The sequence below is a fragment of the Aquarana catesbeiana genome, linkage group LG12 (genome assembly GCF_042186555.1).
Source record: "Aquarana catesbeiana isolate 2022-GZ linkage group LG12, ASM4218655v1, whole genome shotgun sequence".
Classification (NCBI taxonomy): Eukaryota; Metazoa; Chordata; class Amphibia; order Anura; family Ranidae; genus Aquarana; species Aquarana catesbeiana.
The window spans coordinates 220,585,796-220,601,200 of NC_133335.1; the positions used below are offsets into that span (position 1 = coordinate 220,585,796).

General features: G+C 42.2%; 1 protein-coding gene across 1 annotated transcript in view; it reads left to right on the top strand.

Moving 5' to 3' along the window:
* Positions 1-15,405, top strand: part of NOTUM (notum, palmitoleoyl-protein carboxylesterase) — a gene marked incomplete in the record, with an annotated part of 77,675 nt that overhangs the window by 39,067 nt on the left and 23,203 nt on the right. The window contains 6 exon segments of the mRNA XM_073606712.1: positions 5,016-5,068; positions 9,270-9,365; positions 9,579-9,639; positions 9,751-9,809; positions 12,624-12,726; positions 14,701-14,892. Coding sequence (XP_073462813.1) covers positions 5,016-5,068; positions 9,270-9,365; positions 9,579-9,639; positions 9,751-9,809; positions 12,624-12,726; positions 14,701-14,892 — 564 coding nt within the window.

Sequence of the window (15,405 nt, forward strand, 5' to 3'; positions counted from 1 at the left end):
CAATGTGGTGGGTTGTGAGGCATAGTGGGTGCAAAAATGGTGACAGTCATTGGGCGCCAGACACTTCAATAGGCAGACTCCGAGACTTTAATAGGAAGACAGTCGTACAGGGAAAGGCCCCAGCAAGGTGGCACTTCTGCATGTGCAGGTTTGCTGTCTTCTATGGCAACAGTGTTTAACAGTTCCTAACGGAAAGTTCAACAGTTCTCTCAGCTTCACTACAATGTCCACTTGCAGCTCCTCAGCCCCTTGAGCTCCTAGTCTCTCCCTGGACTCTCTGATTCACTGACTCTGAATCCCGTGAGCTCCTCAAGGCTTTTGCAGTGGTATCTCCCTCAAGCTTCACCCCTGCTAACTGGCTCGGTCCCTGGCTTGACACCCAAGCCTGCTCTGCAAGCGTCGCCTCCGCTGGTTGGGTCCCTGACTTGATCACCGCCTGAAGTTTCCCGATTCTCCACCGTGCCCATTCGGTGAGAATGTTGCTCTGGTACTTGCTTCAGTTACTCACTGTGGTCCCTGGTAAAGGTGGTTGGTCCCTTAGTGGCGACAGCGTCCCTTCTACCTCTGACCACAAAAGGTTCTCCGGCCGTCAGAACCGTCACTTTTGGTTGGACTGCAAGCTGCAGTCCCAACCCTGCTCTGCCCTCTTGCTTCTGGATAGGCCCTCACACAGCCTGGCAGCCAGATGCCCTCGGGATAGGCCCAATCTTCGGCCCAGCAGCCCGGGGCAAACGACACACATCCACCCAGATGGCAGTCCGGGGGGGCACAGAGCATGGAACACCTGACTCCACCCGAATATATAGGTTCTCCCAGCAGGCTAAGGCATTCAAGGAAACCCCTGCCCATTGGCTGAGATATCCCATATACCCATAACCTGACCTCTTAATGCCCTTCTCACATCTCTAATGCCTCCAAGTGCCCGGCCACCCAGTGGCAGAAGAGAAAAGTACAACAAGGCCAAACTTGGAGAGAAATCAATGGATCTCTAACAACTATCTACAGTAGCTACCCATGAGAAGGAATTTGGTGAGGAGCTCCCTGACTAAACCCCAGTGCGCTACATCCTCCCCCTGCCCAAGAAACTACATCTCGGAGTTTGCAAATCAATTTGAGCTCCCAAGCCTGAGAGCGGATGTCCTGGCAAAAACTGGGGTAGGGAAACAAGGAAATGGTTAACAGTATAACAAAATGTATGTGGCGTACCACATGAATAAGCATTAGTATCAAACACGAAATAGTCACATGTGACATTCAGATATAAAAATTAGTTATTTACACTTTAAAGGCAGCAAAGCAATAACACTGCTCCCTGATTATCTAATAAAAAAAAAAAAAAGTGTGTGTATGTATGTATGTATGTGTATATATATGTGTGTGTGTGTGTATATGTATATGTATGTGTATATATATATATATATATATATATATATATATATATATATATATATATATATATATATATATATATATATATATATATATATATATATATATATATATATACATACACACAGTCCTGGCATTGCAGCTTTCTGGGATTTTCCCATTAGTAACATTTTATATGGGTGTGCAAGATATCTGTCAGCAGAGCGTCCTTTGCATCACACAACCCATATTTGTAATCCACAAGTGTAGCTAGGAGCTGGCTCCTATGCCTGCAATCCAGAGACATTTTTGCTGTGTTATTAATGTGGAGTTGGCTCCCTTTTTCCTTTTCTATTTCCTTTTCTTGTGATAAGATTCAGAGCAAAGCATTATGGGATGTGTAGCTTAGAATGCTGAAGTTTCAATGTCAGCAGGACTGATCTGAACTACAATTAACAGAATGCTGAGTGGACGGACCAGAGTGCCGGGAAGGATATAAAAATGGCTGTTGCGGCCTAGATCAGCCTTTTGGGATGCCGTTTGACTCTGCCAGCAGGAGGGCTGTGTAACAATGAGCTGCTGTTGATTCGCTGCCTACACAGCGGGGAGTCCTTCAGCTATACCCAGAGAGACCTCTGCAGACAGCATCGCTTCTTCCCTGTAGCGGACCTGAGGGTGTTCCAGGTCATCCAGAGACGCCTGCACTTCAGATCCAAGTGGGCCAAAGCGTGGCGTGGGGGGCGCCATTTCCCAGAGCCAGGATACAGAGAGAGTTCCTGATAGTCTTCTTCATCACCTACATCGTTGCCAGCTGTATCTGAGTTCCAGAGTGGTGAGCGGGCATAGCCCATTTTGTTATAAGACGCTGCTTTCAGACATCATTCACAGTTGAGCTTGGTGGTACTTGTAGTTCCACTGGAAGTCAGTCCTTGGGCTATAACGAACACTGAAAGCAGACATCTATGCCTCGTACACATTGATTCTTGTAGCTACACTGGATAAAACCATTAGGATTATATGAGAGGAAGTTACAATACAACAAGGATACCTTAACGTTCAGCCAAATTTGCTATACCCTGTTATCAAGGATTACCTTAGTTACAATACAACAAGGCTAGCTAAAGACATCTGGATTTGAAGGAATACACCTTTACCTTTTTGTTATCCTTTTCCTCATCTGCTTTAATTGCATCAGACTTCATTTAAAGGGAGCCAACTAATTTCAATATAATAATCTGCATATTGGTTTCTTTATTTTGTGCAAGGTTTAATGGCCTATGGCAGTGGTTGTGAACCTTGGCACCCCAGATGTTTTGGAACTACATTTCCTATGATGCTCTGTAGTGTAGTTGAGCATCATGGGAAATGTAGTTCCAAAACATCTGGGGTACCAAGGTTCACCATCACTGGCCTATGGGTTGAGGAGACAGAAGGGAGGAGCCTGACATAGAAGATAGTGCCAGCTCTCTACCCTCCTGTTCACCTGTTCACATGGGTGTCTCTGATTGGGTTAATATGTGTTCATTTACAGTTGAAGGGACTTCAGATCACTATTTTTGCCTTTTCCATTAGCATAGATAAAGTATTTGTAAGTGTGCCTTGCTATTATCTTACAGTATTGAGATATACTTCCTGCCTGCGCAGATTTGTACTGCGACCAAAGCTGAGTAAGCATTGAGAGCCAGGTGGCTTGGCATTTTCCTTTTTGTTGGAAATTTTTGGGAGAAGAACCCCTGTGTGGGCAACCTATGCATGTATGAACTTTCATTTTCGTTACTTTCAATAAAAGTGGGCTACCACACCCTTAAACTGAAGTTCCTGTTGGCTGTGAACTCATTGAAAATGCATCTACCACTGAGCTAGACAATATATAAATATAAATATATAATAAATATTGTAATATACTGTTGAATTCCCATCTAAGGCCACTTATGGACATGTCTGTGCTCCCTTTCCCTTTCATGTCTGACATGTCTGTGCTCCCTTTCTCACATTTAGTCTGTGTGACTTTCCATGGCATAATGTGGGCCCGTTCCATACTCCTTGGACAGATTACCACCTTGAAACTACCCCACCTATGCATAATATTTAAATTTGAAGATGTCTTCATCCCCCCGAGGAAGATTAGAACAACATACAATTGAAACGCGTTGAGGCTCTTCTCTGAGCAATAGCATTTCGTGTTGAACTCTTTTTTTTTTTTTTTTTTTTTTTTTTTTTTTTTTTGCTATCTGCATTTGTAACATTGACATGTCATGTTTGGATAACAGGCATACCAGAGCTCATGTAGTTTTTAATTCATGTGTTTTTTTTTTTTTTGTTTTTGTATTTTTTCTTCATGTATCTGTACGCAATAAAGGACTTTTTTGATATATTCTCTTTAGTCCAATTTTTTTTTTTCTAGCTGCCTATAGGCCCTTGGGAGCACTTTTGCACTTTTCTGCACTGCAATATTTAGGAGGCTGTGCGATAGGCTCAGAATGTTGCCTCCCTATCGCAGTTCCATTGCTTTGCATAGTCATTCAACAGTGTTACCACATTTACAGAAGATGAGAACTCACCGCAACAGCGTGTTGCTTCTCAAACTAGTAACCAAGCTGATTTGCAGTGTTAATTTTGCCAGCAAATTTACGATTTAGTTTTAGCCTTAGGACTAAAATGGCATTTTAGTTTTAGTCCCATTTTAGTCTTCTGCAATTGTTTTATTTTTTTTTAGTCATATTTAGTCGACTAAATCTCCAGGACATTTTAGTCGACTAAAAGGTCCTACGTTTTAGTCGACTAATATCTCCAGTACATTTTAGTCAACTAAAACTAATTTTAGTTGTCTAAAATCTAATGGGTGTAATTAAATTGTAATGCATTAGTGAACATTTCTCTACAATTTCCAAACTCATTATATACTAAACTCATTATATACTGCTGGAGTGAAAAATCTCATATGTTATTATTTACGGTATTGAGGTATGTACATGCATTACAGACCAGTATTAGTTTGAGTCAAATTTCAATTTAGTTTTAGTCTAAGTCTTTTGACTAAAATTGCATTTTAGTTTTAGTCCCATTTCAGTCTTTTGTCGTATTTTAGTCATCTCAATTGTTTTAGTCGTATTTTAGTCGACTAAAATAGTTTTCATTTAGTCGACTAAAATGTTTTAGTCGACAAAATTAACACTGCTGATTTGCTTACAAGCAGAAGAGAAAAGTGAAGTCACCTACTAGGATCACACGACTGGCTAAAATGACAATTTCTTTGGCAGATTACAGTATTTTAGCTATGTATTATGTATCTGCTTTCCTGTTGTTCAGCTTTAATTTGGAGTTTAATATTTCCATTAAGATATCATTTTTCTAATTTTTACAGAAAAAAAATTAAAAAAAGCATCATTTTTTTGTACTTGTAAGGAAGTTATGAGATATAAATACATTTTTGTTTTATGAAGGCTGTGATGTACATTTTAGATGTGGCCTAAAATCGTTCACGGTAGCCAAGTAAAATCTCTGTGTGGTATTTAGCCCCTTTCTGTGCCTCTCTTCCATATCTATATTCATAAAGATTCAAAGTCAATGTGTATTCAAAATTCCAAAATCTTTCCTTTTTGATAGCGGTCCACAGACTAAGAGTCTATCTTGTGTTTACTTTTTAGTTACTACCTAAAAGAGTCCAAAGGGAGTCGGCGGTGGCTCGTCTTCTTGGAAGGTAAAAACTCAACTTTTTTTTTTCATCATTGCTAGATATTTTGGGCCTGCTGCCCAAACGGAGGAAGAGAAAATAAACAGAGCTTGCGGTTGAGAGTTGTAAGAACACCATTCGCTTCCAAAACACGTTCTTGAATGAATGAACGAACGACATCTTAGCATGACCTCGGGTCAGAGGTTAAGTCCAGGCTTGGAGAGAACATAAGTATAACCACTTCTTACACCCGAGTGGCGACGGTGTTTGCCAATCAGCCGCTGTCCACATGAAAGCTTCTTCAGAAAGGAAAATATACTTTGCATTTTATTTCAGTTTATTCGCAGTTTTATGTTACATACTCACTGGATTACGCTGTCAGAAGTCATAGAGAATATCATTTGTTTACGGGGCCATGAAGTTGGTTCTACTGAGTTAAAAGCCTCTATTTAAAGGGTCAGTCCACACAAAGCTTATATTTCGGTTACGGTTGGACTCGACTGATGATTTGCCTGCCTGTCATACCTGATTATATCTGAGCCAGATTTAAAAAAATGCAATGGGGGATTTTTATTCCTTTGATCATGCCTGAAATGTCAGTCTGCAGGATGTAGTAGGAAGGGGGCCACGGAATCATGGTTTCTGAGGGTTTTAGATGTTTGATGGCACTTGAGTTCATGTGCCATAGTAGTCAAAGTAAGGAATCCTATTAATTGCTTGCATTTATTAATTACAGCAGCTTAGGTTAAATTAAGGGAAGTCCATTGGCAAGATTTCCTTATCCAGACCACATCAACCACATTTTGTCATTCATCTTGGAGTTGCAAGAAAAACAATCTGCAGCTCTGGTTGCACACTGATGCCTCTGTTTCCAAAGTCTCACAAGACTTAAATCTGCTTTTCTCAACCAGGGTTCCTCAAGAGGTTACTAGGGGGTTCCTTGAGCAATGAACAACATCTACAGTACTTCTCAGATAGGTTATCGCTGACAACAGTGATAGTTTTAGCTATCTGTAAGTAAAAAATTATCACCCCCACGACTACTGATGTAAGGGGCAGTCCTCCCACTGACCACCACCAGTGTAATGGGCCCTTCTTCGCTGACCAACAAGCTAGGGAGCAATTCTTCATTGGCCACTTATGTAATTTGAGCACCACACTTACCGCCAGTGTTAGGAGGCACTGGGCTGGCCACCGGGGTAAGGGACACTGACCAGCAATGTGAGGAAGCACTTGAAAGTTCTTCCATTAAAACGTTTGAGAAAGGCGGCTTTAGAGTGTATAGTAGTGAGGACATTAGAGGGGAGGGTGTGAGAACCAAACGGCACTAACAAATATGTAATTATTTTATGCTGTGTTGGAGATATTCTTTTAAAGAGCATTTTTCTTGGAGTAATCGTAGAATGTCTGCCTTAAAAGACAATTGTGCTCTTGGTATAAGTTGACTTTTATTTAATCCCTCCACCTCACTGAGTGCAGCCAGCCTGACAAAATACTTGCCGGGAAGACACTAGGTTGACCTAGGTTGAAGACACTAGGCTAACTTTGTCTCCATTCAAGTGAGTGATGTTTGCTGTGTGGCCTTGCCCAGTGCCATAAAGCCTTTCCTCTGAAAATGTTCCCTCCAAGTCCTTGTTTAAGTGCGCATTCATGCTGCAACCTCATTTGTTCCGATGGAAGAGCCCTACTCATGGCAGCCTTTGGCTGTCCAGTGGAGTATGCCTTTCTCTTAGTTATGAAAGGAGATGTGCATGCGCATTTGGAGGACACAGCAGGGACTCTCAGGCATAGGCTGCGCACCGCTTTGTGGAGCACGCACTCTGGACCAAGTGGGCTGTACTCATGCAGTGGGGGGATTTCATAAAGGACAACATTTGCTAAAGGGACACTTGTTTTTTGCCATGTTTTACCATTGCATTACTAGGAGGTTAGGTCTGGGGTGAGCTGTAACAGACAGCTTTGTTTTTGGAAGTGGGTAATCTTTTTTTTTTTTTTTTTTTTTTAAGTACAATGTGAGACCAAGTAGGTATTTGATTAAGGCTAGGTATCATCCCCCCCCCCCCCCCAAATGAGACCGCACTAGCGCCTGCTGATGATCCAAGTTAATACTATACCCTGCTTACCCAGAGAAAGAAAAATGCTGACTTTGGCTCTAAGAAAACCATCCCTACAGTCAAGCATGAAGGTGAAAACATTATGCTTTGGGGCTGTTTCTCCTCTAAAGGTACAGGCCGACTTTGCCACATTGAGGGGCCAATGGACGGGGCCATGTATTGTAAAATCTAGGATGAGAACCTTCTTCCCTCAGTCAGAACACTGAAGATGGGTCGTGGATGGGTCTTCCAGCATGACAATGACCCAAAACATACCGCCAAGGCAACAAAGGAGTGACTCAAGAAGAAGCACATTAAGGTCATGGAGTGGCTTACACAGTCTCCAGACCGTAATCCTATAGAAAATTTATGGAGGGATCTGAAACTTCGAGTTCCCAAGAAACCTTAAGGATTAAGAGAAGATCTGTAAAGAGTGGACCAAAATCCCTCCTGAGATGTGTGCAAACCTGGTCACCAACTAGAAGAAACGTCTTACCTCTGTGCTCACCAACAAGGATTTCTCCACCAAGTACTAAGTCATGTTTTGTTTGGGGATCCAATACATATTTTACTCACTGAACTGCAACTTAATTTATAGCATTTGTTTTATGTTTTTCTGAATTTTTGGTTGATTTTCTGTCTCTATCATTTCACCCATGAAAATAATTATAGACCCTCTATTTCTTTGTAAGTGGGCAAACTTACAAAATTTGCAGGGGATCAAATACTAATTCTTCTCACTGTATAATAGTGTGTGTGTGTGTATCTCTGTCATCATCTCTATCTCTCTGTCATCATCTCTATCTCTCTGTCTGTCATCATCTCTATCTCTCTGTCTGTCATCATCTCTATCTCTCTGTCTGTCATCATCTCTATCTCTCTGTCTGTCATCATCTCTATCTCTCTGTCTGTCATCATCTCTATCTCTCTGTCTGTCATCATCTCTATCTCTCTGTCTATCATCATCTCTATCTCTCTGTCTTACATCATCTCTATCTCTCTGTCTTACATCATCTCTATCTCTCTGTCTATCATCATCTCTATCTCTCTGTCTATCATCATCTCTATCTCTCTGTCTATCATCATCTCTATCTCTCTGTCTATCATCATCTCTATCTCTCTGTCTATCATCATCTCTATCTCTCTGTCTATCATCATCTCTATCTCTCTGTCTATCATCATCTCTATCTCTCTGTCTATCATCATCTCTATCTCTCTGTCTATCATCATCTCTATCTCTCTGTCTATCATCATCTCTATCTCTCTGTCTATCATCATCTCTATCTCTCTGTCTATCATCATCTCTATCTCTCTGTCTATCATCATCTCTATCTCTATCCAAAATTGATAGGTGTTTTAGTGCTATGACACACTATTAAGTGAATTCTAAGTGTTTACATTTATGCAGAGTGAATAATAAAAACCACACAAATCTAAATTGCAAAATTGAATAAACTGAGAAAAATGAAAAAAATTATAGTGACTGAGTCTTTAATTTAGTAGTCCAAAATATATTGGATACATTTTCCACCACCAAAAGTGACTTGATTGTGAACTTTTCGGTGACACACCACACACGGTAGTCAGGGACTCTTACCGAATCGTCGGGACCACCTATCTCCTAGGACAGTCAAATGAGCAGGCAGAATACCTCTGTGGGTTAGTGGTGACAACCAATCATACAGGACAAGGCAAGAGTGAGTATCCCCTCACAGCGGGACGTCCAAAGCATCCAGAAGTGGAAATGGGTCAAAGAAAACAAAAGGCTCCAATAGTATAATACCATATGGAAAGGTTTATTGAAAAAAAAAATGCCAATTGGCTACTTACAATTATTAAAAATGATATGCGCATAGATTAAAACAAAATATGCCCTAACTGAAAAATACAGTTACCCATAAAGCTTCTTGGAGTGGTAAAATGCAGATGCATAAGCATTGTACCCCTGCTGTAAGGCTGCATTAACCCATAAAGGAAAGGCTACATGTGGCTCACAAGCCACTGGTCTAAGGCACAGGAGCACATTAAAATTTACAGGGAAAATAAATCAAGCTGTCATTCTGTGCATATTTTATAAAGGTACAGCTACTTTCCTTGTTCTAATCCTTTCTCCATCTATCGCCCCTCACTGTTAGGTGGCTGGTACTGCATCAACCGGGAGAACTGTGACTTGCGCTATGACACCATGAGGAGACTCATGAGTTCAAAAGGGTGGCCAGCCACGAAAACTGGTAAGTGTGCCAATGCTTAGATCCCATTGCCCCAGTGTGTTAAACCACCTTTTTACCCATAATGCAGTTTTTTGTGCTTTATCCCTTACCACGTAACTCCTCCCATTCTGTAGCGTCAGCTTGCGCTTTGTCTGTCACTCTTGTATCATGCCTGTTTGCTGCCCCCCCTGTTCCACACATGTGTTTTGCGTCAAGCTTCATTTCATATTTCAGCTTCAGGGATTTTGTCAACCCAGCCCGAGGAGAATCCACATTGGTGGAACGCCAATATGGTGTAAGTACCGCCTGTGTCTTGTCTGCCATATTACATTCATAATAGTTATTCAGTATTGAACTGGTGTTGGTGCCGGAGTGCTTCTTACCGCTGTGACCTTCCTCTCTGCAGATTCATCCCCTATTGTTCTAGCGATGTCTGGAGCGGAGCCACTCCGAAATCTGAGAAAAGTAAGTATTGATGTATTAATTTTGTGGCTTCTTAAAAGACCCGTCCACGTTTGCACATGTAGACCTATTGGCTAATTTCATGGAGATGTGAAGTAGTCAGCCGAAGAGGCATTTTCAATTGAAATGCCTTGCCGCAACCGCAAGACAAGCATTGGGCTTGTGGCATAGTCCCACTCATTCACTTGAATGAGTTGAGGATGTTGGTGGTACCGCCTGCCAAAGCCTAAATCCCCAGCACACCATGGATCTTCAAAATCGCATCAAAAATTGAATAAGTAGGTCACATCACAGCAGTTAAGATCCATGGTGTCCTGGCGATTTAGGCTTTGACACCGGTTCCCAGCCGGTAATTGCTACAGCACCCACCTGGTCCAAGCCATTTCCAGGAATGTGTACAGTGGAAATATTCTACTTGGTACTGCCTACCAAATGTGGTTGGGTTGTATAATTTTTGCTGCGTCACAACCACAGCAGTGTGTACTAACTTGGCTGCTGGTTGGATCGCCTATTGTTTACCGCTGCCCATGTAAACATGGTCACATCATACTGCTGTGAAATGCTGGCAGCAGCACTCCAAGCCCACTGTGTGTTAATCCTCCGCTTGTTTTAGCAATGGTCATAACCAGTGCCGGGACATGGTCATTCAGCGCCCAGGGCAAGGACGCAGAATTTTGCCCCCCTTTCCCAATATTAATACATGCTGTAGAATGGTGTATCACCCTGCGTGCACTTTTTGCCCCTTTGCTTTACTGCGCCCAGGGCAACTTCCCCTCCTGCCTACTCAAATTTTTCTCCATTGAAATCGTACAACAGCATTGTCAGGAAAGTCTTAAAAGAATATGTCATTTTAGATAGATTTAAAGAAAGAGACAAACAAATGAATGCCCAACTCCAGCTAACCTTCTTCTTTTTTAAAGCCCAACTCAAAGCAAAATATGTTTCCCAATGCAGTGGGGCTGTGTATACACTGCACGGGTCAACTGCTTGTTGTGTCCAGGGAGAGGAGAAAGCTTTTACTCGCCCGATTCTCCACTCCACCGACAAATGGCGCGCTACCCCACGATCTAGCGGTGGACTGTTCCTGGCGTTCACCCGTCCAGAGCAGGTCTATGGGCTTGATGTCAGGAACAGTCCACACTGCACAACAACAAAAAATTATTTTTTTAAATATATATATATATACGGTGAGGGGAAAAATATTTGATCCCCTGCTGATTTTGTACGTATGCCCACTGACAAATAAATGATCAGTCTATAATTTTAATGGTCGGTTTATTTCAACAGTGAGAGACAGAATAACAACAAAAAATATCCAGAAAAATGCATTTCAAAAAAGTTTTATAAATTGCTTTGCATCTTAATGAGTGAAATACGTTTTTGACCCCTTCGCAAAACATGACTTAGTACTTGGTGGCAATCCCTTGTTGGCAATCACAGATGTCAGACGTTTGTTGTAGTTGGACACCAGGTTTGCACACATCTCAGGAAGGATTTTGTCCCACTTCTCTTTGCTGATCCTCTTCAAGTCATTAAGGTTTCAAGGCTGACGTTTGGTAACTCAAACCTTCAGCTTCCTTCCCTATATTTTCTATAGGATTAAGGTCTGGAGACTTGCTAGGCCACTCCAAAACCTTAATGTGCTTCTTGTTGAGCCACTCCTTTGTTGCCTTGGCCGAGGCACAACCCATTTTCAATGCCCGGGCTGAGGCAAGGAGGTTCTCACCCAAAATTTGACGGTACATGGCCTCATCCATCATCCCTTTTGATGTGGTATCCTCATTCACATAGGGTGGGGGGGCCGGCATCTGGGGGGCCCCCTGTTAAAGGGGGGCTTCCAGATTCCGATAAGCCCCCTGCCCGAAGACCCTGACAACCAATGGCCAGGGTTGTCGGGAAGTGGCCCTTCTCCTTATCAACATGGGGACAAGGTGCTTTGGGGTGGGTGGGGCGCAGGGCCCCCCTGCCCCAAAGCACCCACCCCCCATGTTGGGGGGGGGGGGTTACTCGTCCCCACCCCTTTCCTGACCTGCCAGGCTGTGTGCTCGAATAAGGGTCTGGTATGGATTTTGGGGGGGGGGCCACACTGTTTTTTTTTTTTTTTTTTCGGCGTGGGGGTTCCCCTTAAAATCCATACCAGACCGAAGGGCCAGGTATGCTCTTGGAGGGGGAACCCATGTCTTTTTATTTTTTTATTTTTTTTTATTTGGCGTAGAGTTCCCCTTCAAGATCATAAGAGCACAAGTTGCATTCCAAAGTCAGATCAGTCAAGATGGCGATCCAACTTTGATCTGACTTCAGTGATATTCAATGGGCTGAAGTAGGATCCAAGTTGGACCAAAGTAGTGGAGGGAGCATTTCTAAAGTCGGACCGACTTGTGTCGGACCAGTTAAGACGATTCATATAGGGAAACATTGATTTTCACACGTCATGTCACATGAGCTCCCAATGTCAGAGCTTTTGTCGTACCAGTGTGAACCCGGCCTGATAGGGGATCAAATACTTATTTCACTCATTAAAATGCAAATCAATTTATACGTTTTTTGAAATGCGTTTTTCTGGATATTTGTGGTGTTGTTTTTCCGTCTCTCCCTGTTAAAATAAACCGACCATTAAAATTAGACTCTGTGTGTGTATCTATAATTTTAATATTTTTTTTTTTTGTTTTTCACATTTGCACTAGGTTTTCCCTCCGTCTGATTTGCGAATCATGTGACCACACTTGCCTTTTGCACACATCTGACAGTTATTGATCCCAGCTGCTTTCTAGGGATAACCTTCACCCAAAAAACAAAAGCTGTATTTTTTTTTTCCAGGTGAATATGCCTTTATGGGGTCCCTCATCATACAGGAGGTGGTGAAGGAATTGCTGGGGAAGGGTCTGGACACCGCTAAAGTTCTCTTATTGGCTGGAAGCAGGTGAGAGGGTATGGATTTGATTAGTGGTACTATACTGGGTAGATGAACAGATGGGCTAGATTTTGATTCCAGACATGCAGACGTGTTATTTAGAGCACTTGATCATTCTTGACATGTTGGTATTTTTTTTTTTTTTTTTTTTTTTTACTTTTACTACAAGTATTTATTAAAAAAAAAATAAAAGAACTGGACATCAAACCAGCCAAAGGACCGAAGTCTGTCCTGATGGCAGGCTGCTGTAACCCTCTACAAAGCAGCATTCATGCAGTAAGAGGGTTTAGTGATAAGCTGAGCCAATCAATGCTCTCATGCTTTGCACAGTGCTGTCAGTCTAAGTCCCGCTTCACATTAGTGTGATGTGGGAAACTCTGCGATTCAGTGCCGGTTCCCGCATTGCACCCGAATTGCACAGTGGTTCGAAATTGACATCTGCGAACCACTGAGGACGTCAATGTAAAGTTAATGACACCCCTAGATCGGATCGCAGTGCGAACTGTCAAATGGTACAGGAATCGGATCGCACCAATGTGATCCGATTCTAGTGCAGACCCAAAAAAGGGTCCTGTGCTATTTTGATGCGAATGCGATGCGATTTTAGCCATACAGCTTGTACGGCTGAATTTGCATCGCACAGAGATCGCATGTGATCTGCACATTAATGCGGTGCGATCACACTACTGTGAACCCAGCCTTGAGCCTAGTACACAGTGAGAAAATCAATTGAATGATCTTCGGTTTTTATTTTATTTTTTTATTTTTATTTTTTCTTGCATGCTAGTCTCATATCAAAAATAAGCGGCTCGCTAAAGGCACGAAAATTCTCATACAACAGGACACAAATTCCTGCGTACGTAGCTACAGTCTAGCGTGCTTTCCGAAGTGATGTAATGTATGTGTGACCTCCTCCTTCTCGTAACCACAGACATAATATTCCCCAGGGCTATCAACATGATAACAGAATATTATTCTATGATTTTTCCTATTTAAAGCGGAACTTCAGTCATTTTTTCATTCTAATAAATCTTCTGCCCTTGTTGTTGTTTTTAACTTTGGATAGTAAAACATTTTTTTTTCTGCCAGTAAATACCTTATACAGCACACTTCCTGTTTCTTGTCTGGTCATTAGCCTAGGATTATGACATCATGCACAGCTCTCTCTCGTGAGAGTTTGCCAGGAAGGGAGGGGGGATGAGTCAAAAAAGGGCCAATCAGAGCTGGAGGTGTGCCTCTGTGTAAATCCAGGAAGTGAACAGGCAGCAGCTTCAGCTGCCCACAGTTAAAATGGCTGCAGCCAGACTCGGTGGAGGGAGATTTCTGCAGCATATTTGGCAAGTACAATATATATAAAATAATATGCAAAGTGGTTGGAGAGAAGCTTCAGAATGGCAAAGATGTTTTTATTACAAATTATGTGAGCAGACTGCAATTCCTCTTTAAGAACATTTTTTTTTTGTTGTAAATGATAATTCTTTTCATTGCTCTTTTTCTTCCGGGTCTATCTTTCACTTCCGATCATGCACAATCCTGTGGACTAGAGTGGTTTCGTATGAATACCATACTAATTACACGGAAATGATTTTAGTTATCATACGAGAAAAGTTCACTCATGTCCCTTCCGAAACTTTCGTCTGAACTGCGGTGATCGGAGGTCAGAAGCTGCGTACTAACGATCAGATTATCATACGATTGCTCATCGTATACGAGTGCGTACTAGGCATTGCACTGTGAACATGCCTACAGGAGAGGAGAGCATAGGGATCTGCTCATCGGTGTGCTGCTGCTTCTTCATTGTCCAGTTATAGGCAGGGAGACTTCCGCATATATAAATCTACAAATGGAAGGGGCGTGGCTTGTACAAGTAGGTTTGGTCTGGATCAAATTATGGGCATGGTTGGCTTGCTTTCATTATGCCATGGCTGGGTAGTGCCAATAATATATACAGTAATTGTGTATCTCTGTCTGCTTATGTTCTAGTGCTGGTGGTACCGGGGTCCTTCTGAATGTGGACCTGGTGGCGGAGCAGTTGGAAGAACTGGGCTATCCTGGGATCCAGGTTCGAGGCCTCTCAGACTCTGGATGGTTCCTTGATAACCAGCAATACAAGAGGACGGACTGCACGGATATCATCACTTGTGCCCCTACAGAGGCCATTCAGCGAGGAATAAGGTAAAACCCAAACTTCTGTAGCACAAGCCAAGTATAAAACCGTCCACACAATGTCAGATTTTCATCTATCAACCACTTATACCAGAAACTATGTAGTAGAAGGCCCTAGGCCAGTCTTCCTCAACCAGGGTTCTGTGGAACACAAGGGTTCCTCCTGAGGTCGCTAAGGGTTCTTTGATCAATGGTGATTGGACATTCCACTTACACCTGACCCCCAATGTAAGGGGTCAATTTTCCACCAACCACCAATGTAAGGGGTCAATTTTCCACCAATGTAAGGGGTCAGTTCTACACTGACCACTAATCTTAAAGGACACCACTTTTTTTTTTTTTTTTTTTCATTCCAGGTTTTTAGGTTTAATTATTTTTACGTTGTGGGGGAACCACTGTTAACAATTTTTTTTTTTTTCAAGGGTTCCTGCGGGAAAAGCCCAAAAAAAAAAAAACTTTCTGTAGCAGTCATTGGATGTGATAGCTGCATTGGTTTTCCTTTTTTTTTTTTGTTTTTTTTTT